At 49.9% G+C, this 13,707-nt stretch overlaps 1 protein-coding gene across 1 annotated transcript in view; it reads left to right on the forward strand.

The window, feature by feature from the left end:
• Positions 1–13,707, forward strand: part of PITPNM2 (phosphatidylinositol transfer protein membrane associated 2) — a 90,291-nt gene that overhangs the window by 58,871 nt on the left and 17,713 nt on the right. Inside the window, exons 7-14 of the mRNA XM_026037602.1 lie at positions 3,388–3,711; positions 5,896–5,991; positions 9,115–9,219; positions 10,081–10,151; positions 10,718–10,962; positions 11,442–11,631; positions 12,654–12,773; positions 13,256–13,467. Of these exons, the coding sequence (XP_025893387.1) occupies positions 3,388–3,711; positions 5,896–5,991; positions 9,115–9,219; positions 10,081–10,151; positions 10,718–10,962; positions 11,442–11,631; positions 12,654–12,773; positions 13,256–13,467 (1,363 nt within the window). The remainder of the gene's footprint in view (positions 1–3,387; positions 3,712–5,895; positions 5,992–9,114; positions 9,220–10,080; positions 10,152–10,717; positions 10,963–11,441; positions 11,632–12,653; positions 12,774–13,255; positions 13,468–13,707) is intronic.

A 13,707-nucleotide genomic window follows, 5' to 3' on the forward strand; every position in this document is an offset into this window, starting at 1 on the left:
TGCGGACAAGCAACAAGTGGGTGGAAAAGTATCAGAGGCGAAGCATGAAGGACAGTTGGATATGAGCATGTTGAGGTTAGCTATGTGCTACCATGTGGTTGTCCAGGCTTGTAGACTGCTTTKGTTTGGGCACTGCAAAATGAGATGGTGGGTCCTGGTCTGCCATCCCCTTCTGGGTGTTTCTGTGCTCGTTCCTCTGTGCTCAGCCCCAGCAAAGCTGTTTCCTGGGGAATCGGCACTCCGTGTGCAGGGTCCTCAAGCCAGCAAGAAAAACGAGGCACGATGAGCAGGATCCAAGCCAGGTGGGAGCTGACCTTTACTGGGGCTCACTAGGACTGGAGATCTGCCTCAAAGAAAAGAAAAATGTGAATTAAGTGATGGATGGGTTGTAATATGTGGAAGGGCTACCGAGTGCAGAGGGAGTAGCTCTGGGGGATGGTGTTGAAAGGTTCTCCAGCTCTTACTGAGCGTAAGAGCCATTTTTTTCTGATGACTAATTGGACAGTTACTCAGTGCTTTGACAGCCTGAGACACAGACTGAAATTGTGGGCTATTAGTCTACTTGGCTGTAATATTTGTGTGCTTTTTTACTCCTTTTCCATAGAATTTAAGTTTAATTGGACTGGCGCTGCATAATGTTCTGCTCCCACTCACTTCCTAATGCTGCACATGGGCTATGACTCTTTTGTTGCTAAACAAATGTGTTGACTGTGTACGGGGCACTGGTTATACGCTGTGACAACGCGCGTTCCCGCCCCTATAGCCGGCGCTCGGCCTAAGCCAGTGTGTCCTAGGGTGCATGTGCCCCAGTTGTCRCTCAGGATTGATGGAATTATTTTGGGAGTTCTTTTTCCCCAACTTTTGCTTCACTTAAGCACCTTARTGAGCAGGTTTATCCATTTGGCGCTGTCCCTTGGGGTCTGAACAACCTGCAGGTAGCACGATGTGGCTGTGATCACAGGCTGCACTTTGAGAGAGGTCTGAGCAAGAGGAAGGAGCGGGCAGCGAGTGGACRGACCTGCAGGCTACGTGTGGGCAGGTGCCTTCAGCCCAGGAGGGCGGTAGTAATGAGGTGGGAGCTGCTGTGACTGCCAAGGAGATAGTGTCGTGCAAGGAAAATCAGACATCCTTCACCCACTGCCAGGCACTTGCATGTTATGATCTGCTTCTGGGTATAGAAAGCGACTTTTTGGCTACCCGGAGATTCTGTGAAGTTGAGTGACGTTTGAGGCTTCATTCTTTTTTTTTGGTGCATGTTGAGTTTCTGCTAGTTAACTGTTTTTATTTAAAACCAAAAGAGCGACCAGAAGGGGAGAACAAAAGCTTTTCAGATTCAGCTGGAGAGTCTGCCCGGCCCTGGCTCGTGTCGAGCACCTCTGCACGGGCAGAGCGTGTGCCCAGGTCAGTGCTCAGGGCTGAGCTCGGCCCTGCAGCTCATTTAACGTGGCTGGTTTAAATGTTTGCACCCTGCTAGACTCCTCGTGGATGAGTTTTCCATGGAGCACACCGGAAAACGCTGTAATTAAAGCAAAGCAAAGACGAGGGGCGCTCAGTCCACGTGCGTGCACACATTGGGGTTTCTCTGTTCTCCAAACCAAAGCGTTGCACTCGCTAAAGAAGCAATAAATTCTTGTTTGCTGCAAATATTACTGAAATCAGCTGGCACCTGCCTCCTTAGAAAAATCCCACTCCTGTCCCCATTCCTGGGACAATTATGGCAAGGGGGACATTTCTTTGGCTTCCGTGGTGGATGTGATGGGAGTTCAGTCCGCTTTTTTAAGCTCTGCAGGATGTCAATCATGATGGGAGGTGAAGAGGCTAAAATATTCTCTGGTGCTTCTGCAAAATAAGTTATCAGGTCAGGGAAACAGCTCTGAATCTTGGCTCAGTTTGAGCAGAGCGATGCTGCCGAGGAGCCTCGTGCTGCACCTGAAGGTCAGAATTTCCTGGCTCAAATGTGCATCAGGACCTGGAGCTCCTTTTTGGAGAGTCAGGCAGAGAAATACATAAAAACATGATAAATTTCATCTTGCTGCGCAAATGAAGTTCAGGTTGAGCTGATTCGTCGTGTTGGCTGTTGGGCTCGGTACTCGTTTCCTCCGCATAGGGTGATATTTTTTAGTGGGTGATGCATGGATTGTGGCAGTAGGGGCTAACCAAGGTGCAGAACAGCATCAAGTGGCCTGAAAGGAGAGGAATATATATATTATATAAATATATATATACACACACACATATGCACATACATAGCACCCCATTTACCAGGGCTGCGGTGCAGGATGTTTCTGCTCCAAACGTAGAATTGAAGTCKTGTGACTCCATAATCCCAGGGACTCCAATTCCCACTGCTGCTTTTGGCATATCCTTCAACCCATCCGTGCCTTAGTTTCCCCATAGTTACTGGGGGAGCCATAGCCAGTGGTTTTTCCATGAGGGCTCCTGAGGATTTGCTTGTAGATGTTTGTAGAAACTTTTAAGAGTCGTTAATGCTCTGTGCCTCCTATCAGTAATAAATACCTGCTTGGACCTGCCATGAGCTTTTCCGCAGTAATATTGGTTGGAAATCATGAGTGATTATCCTGTTTTAAGCCTTAGTGGTATGACGATGGTAGCCAAGGCTTTTAATTCTTGGAAGAAAGTTTCTGTTGCCTGGTCACAAGCATTGTGTGCATTGATGGCTCTTCTTTTGAGGGATGTGATATTTTGAAATTGTATTTTAAATTGGTTTTACACTCTTYGTTTTTCTGTAAAATAAAGTGTCCATCTTCTTTCCTTTGCTTCCCATCYCATTATCTCAAGAGCTTGTATTGTGAGACCATTTTGCTGATAAATAGAAACCAAGTGCAGATTTTTAGGGATGGGAGAGGTTTTAGTCATAGCATTCCTGCCACTTTACCACCCTCTTGGCTGTGCGGGTCCATGAAGGAACCACTTGATATTCTCCTGGACAAAAGAAGGTTACGTTTCAGGTCTTTGTTTTGCTAGCACCAGGCTTGACTTTGAAGGCTGGATCCAAATGTCCCAGCTGCCCATGACATCAATGGGGTTGGGACATCAGGGCACTGCATGGCTCCTTCCTTCTTGGTAGAGTGGGCTGTCCCAAAATAAAATCCTGGATTTGAAATTAGGAAGCACTCTCCCGATGGAAAGCAGTTGCAGACGGATAATTTTGGCTGGTTATCAAGAAGGGGGTGAAATGGCCTATTTGCCATCTTAGGGTTGTGGCATGAAGCTCCTGCATTGCAGATTACAGCACAGTGTCATTAACTTGCTGTACTTGATGCCACACTCAACCTTGAGACTGGATGCCTTGAGGTTTAGGGGATGGGAACACTAATCTTTGCCCAGTTCTGGAGCGTTGGTGACGGGGCCATTCTGGCTTTGCAGGCTTGCGGAAGGTGATGGTCCGGGCCCATCGGCAGGCCTGGTGCTGGCAGGACGAGTGGTACGGGCTCACCATTGAGGACATCCGGCAGCTGGAGAAGGAGGCGCAGCTCATGCTGGCTCAGAAGATGGCCCAGTTCTGCAGCGACAACGACGGCGAGCAGCACGGAGCCAAAGAGGCCGCTGGCCAGAAGGATGTTGAAGCGGACKCCGCTTCGCCTGGTGACACAGAGGATGTCGCCAGTAGCAGCGAAACGGCCTCCGGGCGGTCRCTCACCAAGCAGTGGTCCACCTCTTCCAAGTCCTCTCGATCTTCCAAGAGGGGAGGTAAGCTGGGACACGGGTCCCTTGCTCCTCTGGGAACTGTGTGAGTGTTGTRAGTTGTGGTGGTACGAGCGTGTTTGGTGGCTGTCCCTTTTGGGACAAGGCATTTTGCTCCTTGTAGTCCAGGCCTTCTCTGGTGCTGGTGCAGGCTCAGTCTTCTCAGATGCTCTGTTGTATATTTGGGAATGTGTTGAGCTGTCCCTAGGTGTGACTCATGCTCTTTGGCTGTGGGGAAATGCTCCTACGTGCCATTCGTGCCAAGTGCTGCAGTGAGGCTGCCTGGGTGCTGCAGTGCAGCTCATGCAGCTCCGTGTCCCCATCAGCTCCTGGGGACCCAGGGAGGTCACCACGCTCTAAAGAGAGCTGTGACCAGGGACTTCGCTGGTGCCTACGGGCTGTGGCTCTGCAGAAAGAGGGCTTGAGGTCTCGGCAGGTTCCCCCAGGTGCGGGAAACTTTGCATTCCTCCCTGCATCTGAAACATTGCAGGTTGAGTTGCTGCTTTTCATTTGCCACTCCAGCCAGTGCTGACTTCAGCCCAGGGTGACCGAGATGAACAGCGGTTTTGCCTTGCAGTGATTCAGTGCAGTGAGCCCCAGGCAAGAGCCTAGTAGTGACTTTATAAATAATGACATAAATACAAAAGCCCCAGGATTTTACAGGGCTGGGTCCGTGCTTTGTGGCACCCTGGCCCAGGCAGCCCACTGCCCATACCAAGACATTCCTTGGAAGCTGCCGTTTTCCCACCTTTCAGGATTTTATTTGTAGGTTTTCTCGGTTAGCAAAAGCTGAGTTTCTTTTAAATTGCAGATTGCTTCAGCTTTTAGAGGGGAGAAGAAAAAAACATGAAAGAAATGAATTGTGATGTGCAGGGAAGTACGTCACGCAGATATTTTAATCCTCCTTGGTGCGGGCTGTAAGAGATGGCAGCGCATTAGCATGCGGAGGCGAGCGGGGCTGCCCGGGCTCCCCGCAGCCGCCGCTCCYGAGGAGCCCAGCGGCTCCCGCACCACCCGAGCGAGACCTCTGCTGCCAGCAGGACCTTTGTCACCACCCCATATGTTATTTTACGCTCTATTTTTAGCAGCTCTTGTGCGAGTGCCTTGACGTCACCGCGGTCCCGGCGCGGGGCTCGGCTGCGCCAGCCTCCCCGCTTGCCGTCCCCCCGGGGTGACCGCGGTCCCGGCGCGGGGCTGCCGAGAGGCGACTCGGCGCAGGGTCCCGGAGCCCTTCCACGTGCCAGCACCGCAGCAGAAAAGCATTTTTCTTGCACCCTGCATGCCGTGGCTATGCGAGTGTGATCCGCTTGGACAGCCATCCTAGTAACCGGAGCCTTTCCGTGTCTTTACATATGCTAAGCCAGAGCTTGGGAGGCTCCGGGGGTTTTGTCGCTGGCTCTCCAGGAGCGGAGAGCCCGTGTCCTTCGGCCACGCTCGCTCCGGCAGCCTCTTGATGGTGACACGTCCAGTCGAGAGGTGCTGAGCCTGGACCGGGGCTGAGTTACAGCTGGAAAAACTAACACCGTAAAACACTCCTATGGCACAGGGAAGGAACGGCAGAGTGGGAAGTGAGGGGCAGCAGGGAGGGCTGAGAGACAAGCAGGACCCCCAGGGCTCGCCGGGGATCCTGCAGGACAGCTGCTGTGGTGGCTCCCGACGAAGCCGAGGAGACCATGTTGTTTAAATCATTCAAGTTCCAAGCTTAAATAGATCTCTAATGCAATTTGTGTGGAAGCAATTTCCTTGCAGAAAACAGATTATTTCTCTCCAGGCTGCTCTGCTTAGCTGCCCGTCAGAAAGTTGCTGGAGCCGAGGCTTGGTGGGCGCGCGGCTGCGAGGCGCGCGGAGAGCTCCCCATCAGCCCTGCTAATTGCCAACTTTAAAACCCAGCTGACTTTGCACGTCCTACTAACAATTATAAATAGCTGCCATTCAAAATAGCCTGAGAGTGATACAAACAGCTTGCTTTCATGTAGCATCTCGCTGGCAGGTTATAACAACAGTAAACAAACAGGATCTCTAAAGCGGTACACTGACATCACACCCGCATCATCGGGGTTTTGTGTTTTAATATTGCAGCAGTGAATTTTTCATAGGGAGCGCACGACTCTTCCTCCAGCAAAGATCATGTTGGGAACTCTCTGTCTTGCCGGTTTAGCGTATCGCATAAGGCTTTTCTGCTTTCTCCAGCAAGCCCCTCACGCCATAGCATCTCCGAGTGGAGGATGCAGAGCATTGCCAGGGACTCGGATGACAGCTCGGACGATGAATTCTTCGATGCACATGGTATGTGGAAGCTGAACCACCAGCGTTTGCTTTCTGAAGCGGTGCAGGGAGAGAAAGGAAAGCCCGGGGCGGGGTGGGGGAGACTTCTTGCTTTGTCTGAAATCTGCTCCTTTCTAAGCGAGGTGCGTGCAGCCTCGGGGCAGCTTCCTCAGGCGTTCCCAGCGTCACCCAGCACACCGTTAGGCTTCACACAGCAATGTTTGGGGGCTCAGGGTGAGCTGTCCGAAGTGATCTTAGTGTTTGGAGCTGTGTTTTATTTGGTGCAGGGTGGTGGGTGAAATCCCTCAATGTGAACTGAACTGTGGGTGTGCCTGAATCCTTCAGATTCAGAATGATTTTTTTTTTTCTTTTTCTTTTTTAAGATCACTAAAAAGCATGATGAATTGTCCTTTCTGGACCCTAGGAGACCCTCATTTGCCTTTATTAACTCCTTATTCTCCTGCTGCAAGAAATAGGATAATGCAGGCAGGGAGGTACTTCAGGTGCCAGATCTCACCCGTGTGGCTTGCAGAATTCCCAAAGGAATTGGACTCTTCAGGCCAGGCGAAAGCTCTGGTTTTATTTCCGTGCATATATGTGTGAAGATGCTTTGTTTGCCTGCACTCATTTTGTATATTGTACTTGATGTGTATTTAAGCCTGGAAGGCTTCATCCCTGCTGACGACAGATGGGCTCCTCTCTCTGCTTGTAATGCTAATCTCGCCCAGTAGCCCAACACGTTCTGATGAAGTTGGTGACCTTTCTGTTCAATGAAGTTGTCAGACGATCATGCCCCGTTTTTGTAAAGCAGAATTTCACTGATAGTCGRCTGAACTGCAGCTCAGGCTCAAGAAATTGGTAGTTTTGCGTTCCAGGAGGCTGGTGCTCGTGCCAAGTGTCCAGGCGCACATCCCAAATTCCCGGGGAGTGAGAGCAAGCCGGGGGAATGCTGCTGTAGGGTAGTGACTTGCACAATGCTGGAGYAAGTGCTGTGTGCAAGTCGAGGTGATAAATGTGGCTCTTGCCCGGAAAGAGAAGGGCCGACTTGCTGTAAGTGTCTCTGCTTATCAACTTAGGTAGCATCCRCAAAACCTGGCCGTAGGGGATTTATTGTAGCAGTATACATCTGAGAAAAGAGGAGTGAGTCATTGCAATGGCTTCATTGCTATCCACCCTCTGTCCTGCCTTTTTAACTAGTCGGTAACAAAAGTAGAGCTGGAGACGTTGCCCATTGGGATCCAGGTCCCTGGGGAATCCCTGGAGAGCTCCCAAGGGGCTCTTAGGAGAGGGGAGGTAACCAGACTGAGCCTTGTGCCCGCCTGGGTGCCTGCAGCTCTCCTGCAATGCTCCAAGGAGCTTGCTGGTAAAATAATAATAATAAAAAAAGGCAGCTCTGCTTCTGCAAGCACAGAATGTGTCTCTCTGTGTACAGATTGTGCTCTGCAATCCACACAGCCGTGCTTGGAAAATCTGCCTAATGGGAGAGGATTTGGGYATGGGAGTGGAAGCGCTGCCGTGTGCCGCTTGGCACGGATGGCCCTGGGACGGGCCCTGCATCGCTCGGGGAGAGATGCTGACAGACTCTAACTGTAATAAATCCTAATAGCAGGAGCGGTGTCCCCAGCAGCCATCGTTTGTGCAGCAAGAAGGGCTATAATTAAACCTCTCAGGGAAATAAGTTTAATATTTAGGTGAAGTTGCTGGAGTCATGCACGCCGGTGCTTTCGCCTCGCTCTGAACACGTCTCTCCACGCTCCCTTCTGCAGAGAGAGGAGAATTTGCTCATGTTTTTTTACATATAATTAAAGAATGGAGCGGCACATTGACACCGTGCTCTCCAGGTGCTGTCCTTTATGGTCAAAGTGTTAATAGAAGGTCCTAAAAATAAACTGTCTTTGCTCGGCTCTGTGCAGTCCTCTGTACGTAGAGGCTTTTGAGCTATGGCTCAGGTTTGCTGCAAAGAATAACGCATTTCAGAGTCTTTCTGTCACTGATGCCAGGATTCTTCCAACTGATTATGTTATTAGTAACTGTACAGCACCAGAAAGAGGGAATCCTGGTCCATGCCTCTGAAGATTACAGCTTTTCGATCTCCAAGACATCTGAAATTGCTGTTATYATGATGCTTATAACTCTTTATTAAATTTACCAAACACTACATTTTCAGGGTAAGAAATACTAGGCACAGAACAATAAATTAATCAGAAAACGATTAACCTCCCTAACGAAAGAGGCATTGTGAAATTAAAACCCAGCAGCCCAAACAGCAGGTGCTCKTCCAAGGCTCCACTTGCCCTGATTTGGATTCCCGTGGGCTTGACAGGGACACCCAGCACCCGGGTGTCCTGGTTAAGTATTTATGGGCGCGGGGCGGTCATGGGCTGCCGGGTGCTGGTGCTTGGTCCATGCCCAGCCCAGTGGCTGAAGCGCCACTTGGCTCCTGCATCCTTTGGGCCCCTTCTCAGCCCTTGGGAGAGCCTGGATGCCTCTGATAACCAAGTTAGAAACCACAGGGGCATCTCCTCCTTTTCCTCAGTCTTCCTGGAACATGATTTTGGGCTCCTTTGTTCCCTGTGAGCGTGCTRGGTGGCAGATCCCGGTGCTGTTGGGGCAGGCAGGAAACGAGAGCAGCCCTCTGAGCGAGCAGCCCTCATCTCCAAAGGAAATGGGGCCAAAGATAGCCCGGAGAGTTCCCGTTTCCTCCCCTCCTCCTGCTTTGTTGGGTAGTGGTCCTGCTAATCTGGTGATCCTTGCCAAGACTTCCTCCATCTCYGGCAGCAGCACCACGGAGCAGGGCTACGAGGTCGCGCAGCAGGCAGGCAAGCCAAACCGCCAGCGTCCCCCCGAAACGGGAGCAGAAAAATCCCCGCTTTTGGCTTTATTTTCTCCCACGTACTAGGATTTTGTTTGTTAACAACATGTTGATTTGCATTCTTTAAATGAACTTAGATTTTTCTCTGTGGCAAAAGCCATGCTATCGTGCTTTATAAACACTTGGCTGACTTAAGTCGTAATAAGATTACAGAGAATTATGAGGTCTTACTTTTATTTCTAATGCTGTTCTGTGCTCTTGTCTGTGTACGTATTTGTATGTGTGTGATTCTAAAAAAAAAAAACCAAAAAACAATAATCTGTTTTTTAAAGAGGACTTGTCTGACAATGAGGAAATGTTCCCGAAAGAAATAACCAAATGGAGTTCCAATGATCTGATGGATAAAATTGAAACCCCTGAATGCGATGATGTCCAGGGTAAATTTTTTATTTTTTTTTATTTTTTTAAAAGAACTGCATGTGGCATCTTACAGTCTTTCCATGTCATTGTTACAGCCACATTCAGAAAAAGGTAAAACTTRTTATCTTCATCCCACAAAAGGAAAAGCTGAGACAGAGCATAAARATATCTGTCCAGTGCTGCAGAACAAGCTGCCCGGTGGGACCTGGGAAGAGGAAGCTCTCTTTATTTTCCACTTTGGTTTGGCTCTTTTGTGTGACAAACAGGATTCTCTGCTCCAATAATGAAATATTCCAGCTCTGTCTTGAATTACTTGCATTTCTCGCAGCTCCTCTTTTCCTCTTGCTCCTTGCTTTGTTCTCCCCCGTACCCGCCTCGGTTTTATTTTCTGCTCCCCTTTATGCAAGCTGGAAAGGAAGCTGCCTCGTTGACCTGAGCGTGTTCCATGTAGCCACACGCTGGAAAATGACACTTTAGCTCTCGGCAGCCACGTAGCTCCGTGTCGGAGCAGGCTGAGCGTCACATCAGACCTCTGCTTGTGCAGCACAGCTTGCCCARTGCCTTTTATTTTCTCCATAAACCCAACGTTTCTGACACTTGGGCACCAATATCCCACTGTTGCAGTGACCCAGTATCCCCACTTCTATAAAGTGAACATGCAGAGAGGCAGTTGCCCTCCTCTTGTTAAGGTGATGAGAAATGCTGAGCAMAAGCAAGCCTGCATTGCCTGGGCTGTCCAAGCGGGAGGGGAGCAGAGGGCAATTCTAGGGGAATAATTCAGAAGATCTGGGGCTGGGAGGCACTGGCACAAGCAAAGCTGCTGTGAAAGACGGTCTTTGGAGCTCGCACGCTGACGTTTCAACCCTGTGTGCTTGCAGGCGACCTGTATCGCGAGCCRTCAGCGGAGTACCACGTGGCCTCCAGCGTGGAGCGCCTCAGCATYATTGAGGTAAGCACGGTGGCCCGCTCCGAGGTGCACCTCATATTTCAGGGCTGGTTTTTAGGGATTATTTCACCCATTTTTGGACACTRTAGAAAGCGGGTGTGCAGTTGACTGGCCTTATGAAGGCTTCTTATTTAATGTGCTGAGCAAAGGATCTGGACAGCCATTGCCGCCTTCTTTCACCAGCCCTCCAACCAGATGTTTGCCATTCCTTGGATGAGAGGGGACTTGAAGGTTTTTCTCTTCCAGTTCCTGCTCTGTAAGGTTTTAAGTAAATCTGAAGCCTTAAACTTATTTATAACTTCTCAGTTAGTCRAGCAGAGGCAATGACTGACATCCTCCTACAATTTCTTCCCCAGTAACTTATCACTTGCTGACCTATCTGCTCATGTTTGTTGGCTTGGCTAAATATGTGGTTGACTGTTGGCTGCTGCAGCTGAGCACAGAAACCCAACAGAACGTGTTGCCTGATTTTCAGTTCTTCGTTTCCCAACCTAACATGCACGAGCAACCTCTTTACTGCTACCATGTTTTACCTGGGTGTGATTACTCTGTGTTTCCCTCCTACTTAGGATGAATCAGTGCAGCCGTTAATGCAGCCAAGTAAAATCCATGTCCTCCTCCTGGTCCTGCATGGAGGCAACATCCTGGACTCAGGAAGTGGTGACCAGAGCTCTAAACAAGGGGATGTCAACACCATCACGACCGTGTTTGACACRGTGATGAGGGTACATTACCCAGCTGCTCTTGGACACATCGCCATCAAGCTAGTCCCTTGCCCAGCCATCTGCTCTGAAGCCTTTTCGCTGGTGTCCAGGTAAGTTGCCACCACCTTATTGCAGAGACACATGTAAAATTTTGCTGTTCTTCCTATCCATGAGATGTTCTGCATGTCATACTGGGAGCCATGACTACGCTTTGCCAATGCACCCACTAATAAATTAGTGAGGCATTCAATCTCAATTTCATACTTAGCTGTAGTGAATACAGTAATCATGCAGCAAGACTTCTGTGATTGATTTATTCTAATTAATCCAATATATACTAAGGCTTTAATTTCTTGTCTAAGGGTGTTCTACCGATGTAAGTATGTTGTTCTTGAAGACTTATGATTGATAGGAGGGAAAGATTTATTAAGCTCTTGCCCATTCACAGTGGAATAAATGGCCTTTCTATCTTGAGGCTAATTTTAACGATCCATGCTGATCCATTTTTAACTGACCATGCTGCCTGCAAATGGCTTCCATCTCCCTGCACGTTGGGCTCAGTCTTTGCAATCTCTCTTGCCCTGTGCAGCCTCAGCCCATACAGCTACGACGAGGGCTGCCTGTCCAACAGCCAGGACCACATCCCGCTCGCCGCGCTCCCCTTGCTAGCAACYTCCTCCCCGCAGTACCAGGAGGCCGTGGCCACCGTCATCGTCAGAGCCAACCAGGCCTACAGCGAGTTCATCCGCTCCCCGGAGGGCACCTCCTTCAGCGGCCAGGTGAGCCACAGGCGGCTCTCAGCCACAATGAAAGCAAGAGCAAGTGAAGCAATTTCCTTCTGAAGCTCTTCTTTCATTAATCTCTTAGAAGGGATGGAAACGCGACAGTGTTGGCTGCAGTAAGGAAGTGTCGAGTTTCCTTTTCTTTCCGAGAGAGAGATTATTGCTTAGGCTCTGTGTCGAACCTTTGGGATTCAGAGCAAAGCCCGAGCTTGTGTTCAGAAATGAATCTACAAAGCTGTGAAGCTGATCAGTTTTCAGCACGACAYACCTTTCCAGGTTCGGAGCGCTACCACTGTTGCTACATGGGATCTCTATTCCCATGGCAAACCAAGGCTGTTTAAGCATTCCTGTCTTTGAAGGGCCTCCAGCAGCTAGTGCTGGAGCTGTTGCAGAAATGGGCTGCTTTTTGACACAGCACAGCTGCTGGGCCCCCAAWACACGACACCTCTGTGAGCAGAGTGGCTCTAGCCCAGCATGGTTTGAGAGATCAGACTGGCTGTGCACGTGCACTGCTCTGGTGTGATTTCCCCATCCAGGGTTTGCTCTGGAGTCCCCAACTCCTTAAACAGCCAGTTGGTACTCAGGGGTGTCAGCACTTCATTGGGCCAGTATGCTGAGTACCCTGGGAGGCAGGACAGGGTTATCTTCTCCCCACAGAAACACAGAGCAGAAGCAGCAGGGGAGCTTTCTTCAGGTCATACAGAAGGTTGGCAAGGAAGGAATCYAGCCTGTGTTTCGGGACCTGGGTTAGGGCCATAGACCGTAGCTCCATGTTGCTGTTACTCCTCTCCATTCAGCTGATGGGGACAGCTAGGAGAGGTCACATTAGCTGTGTTTGCTAACGAGAGTCTGCAGGGGATGAGCGTGTGTTCACTGATGGAGCAGTTCTGCTGATAAAAGCGAGGCAGCCCGTTGCCCCACCTTTCCTAGGTATAACCAGCACTCCTTTGGTTGCCATCTCCGATCTGAACCCAGGGGGGCTGTTCTTCCTCCTCCCCTGCTTGTGTTGCCTCTTCCAGGTTTGCTTGGTAGGGGACTGTGTCGGAGGCATTCTGGGATTTGATGCCTTGTGCTACAGCAATCAGACCGTGTCCGAGAGCCAGGACAGCAGCCGGCGAGGAAGCGTGGTGAGCGTCCAGGTAAGAAGTGAAGACCTACAGGGATCTGCTCAGCCAGCTGCAGCGGCCCCCAACCCTGATTTTGTTGGGATCAGGATCCCAACAAGAGTAAGGATCCCAACAAGAGTAAGGATCTTTGTATGAAAGGGCAAAGCCTCTCTGACTGGGGCCAGCATGTGTGTCTTAGGGTTTGGACTTGGGCGAGCTTTGCTGTGAACTGGGGTGCTTCGTTGCCTGACATCTCAGGCTAACGGGTTGGTAGGGGAAGGGATTTGAATTGCTGGGGTGTCCTTTGCACTGTGGCTCATCTGTGAGATGAGTTCTGTAGATCACTTTGTGGGTGTGCACACACCATTGGGAAGCATCTAATCTGAGGTACAGCGTAGCTCTCAGCTGGATCTTGAGACAAATGGGAAGCAAGTTATTGGAAGGAGGAAGCTGCAAGGTGGCTCTATTCCTGACTCAGCTGCAAGAGGAATAAATCCATATATTTCAAACCTCAGGATACCGATCTCCTGTCTCCTGGAATAACAGTGAACAATAGCTATTGTTCCAGTGGCTCTAATCTGGAAGGCAGCAGACACCTCAGCAGAAGCAACATTGATATTCCTCGTAGCAACGGAGAAGATCCAAAGAAGCAGCTGCCACGCAAGAGGAGTGATTCATCAACCTACGAGCTGGACACAATAAAGCAGCATCAGGCCTTTCTTTCAAGGTACGATTTCAAAGGAGCAGAGTCACCAGTATTCTGGGGATAAGAGGGATGTAACTTGGGATCTCAAATGTTACTTTGTCATCCTATGGCAAGCAAAATGTGGAGTGAGATTAGAGGGGTAGCGATTTTTGTGCATATGGAAAAAAAATGTTCTCAGAGCACTGCCTTGCTCAGTGGCAGTGAGAGAAACCCGCTGCTCTACAGCACCCGTACTGCAGCAGACAGAAATGCCCTTCATCC

This window comes from Nothoprocta perdicaria, unplaced genomic scaffold (genome assembly GCF_003342845.1).
Source record: "Nothoprocta perdicaria isolate Ctin4 unplaced genomic scaffold, notPer1 scaffold_2, whole genome shotgun sequence".
Lineage (NCBI taxonomy): Eukaryota > Metazoa > Chordata > Aves > Tinamiformes > Tinamidae > Nothoprocta > Nothoprocta perdicaria.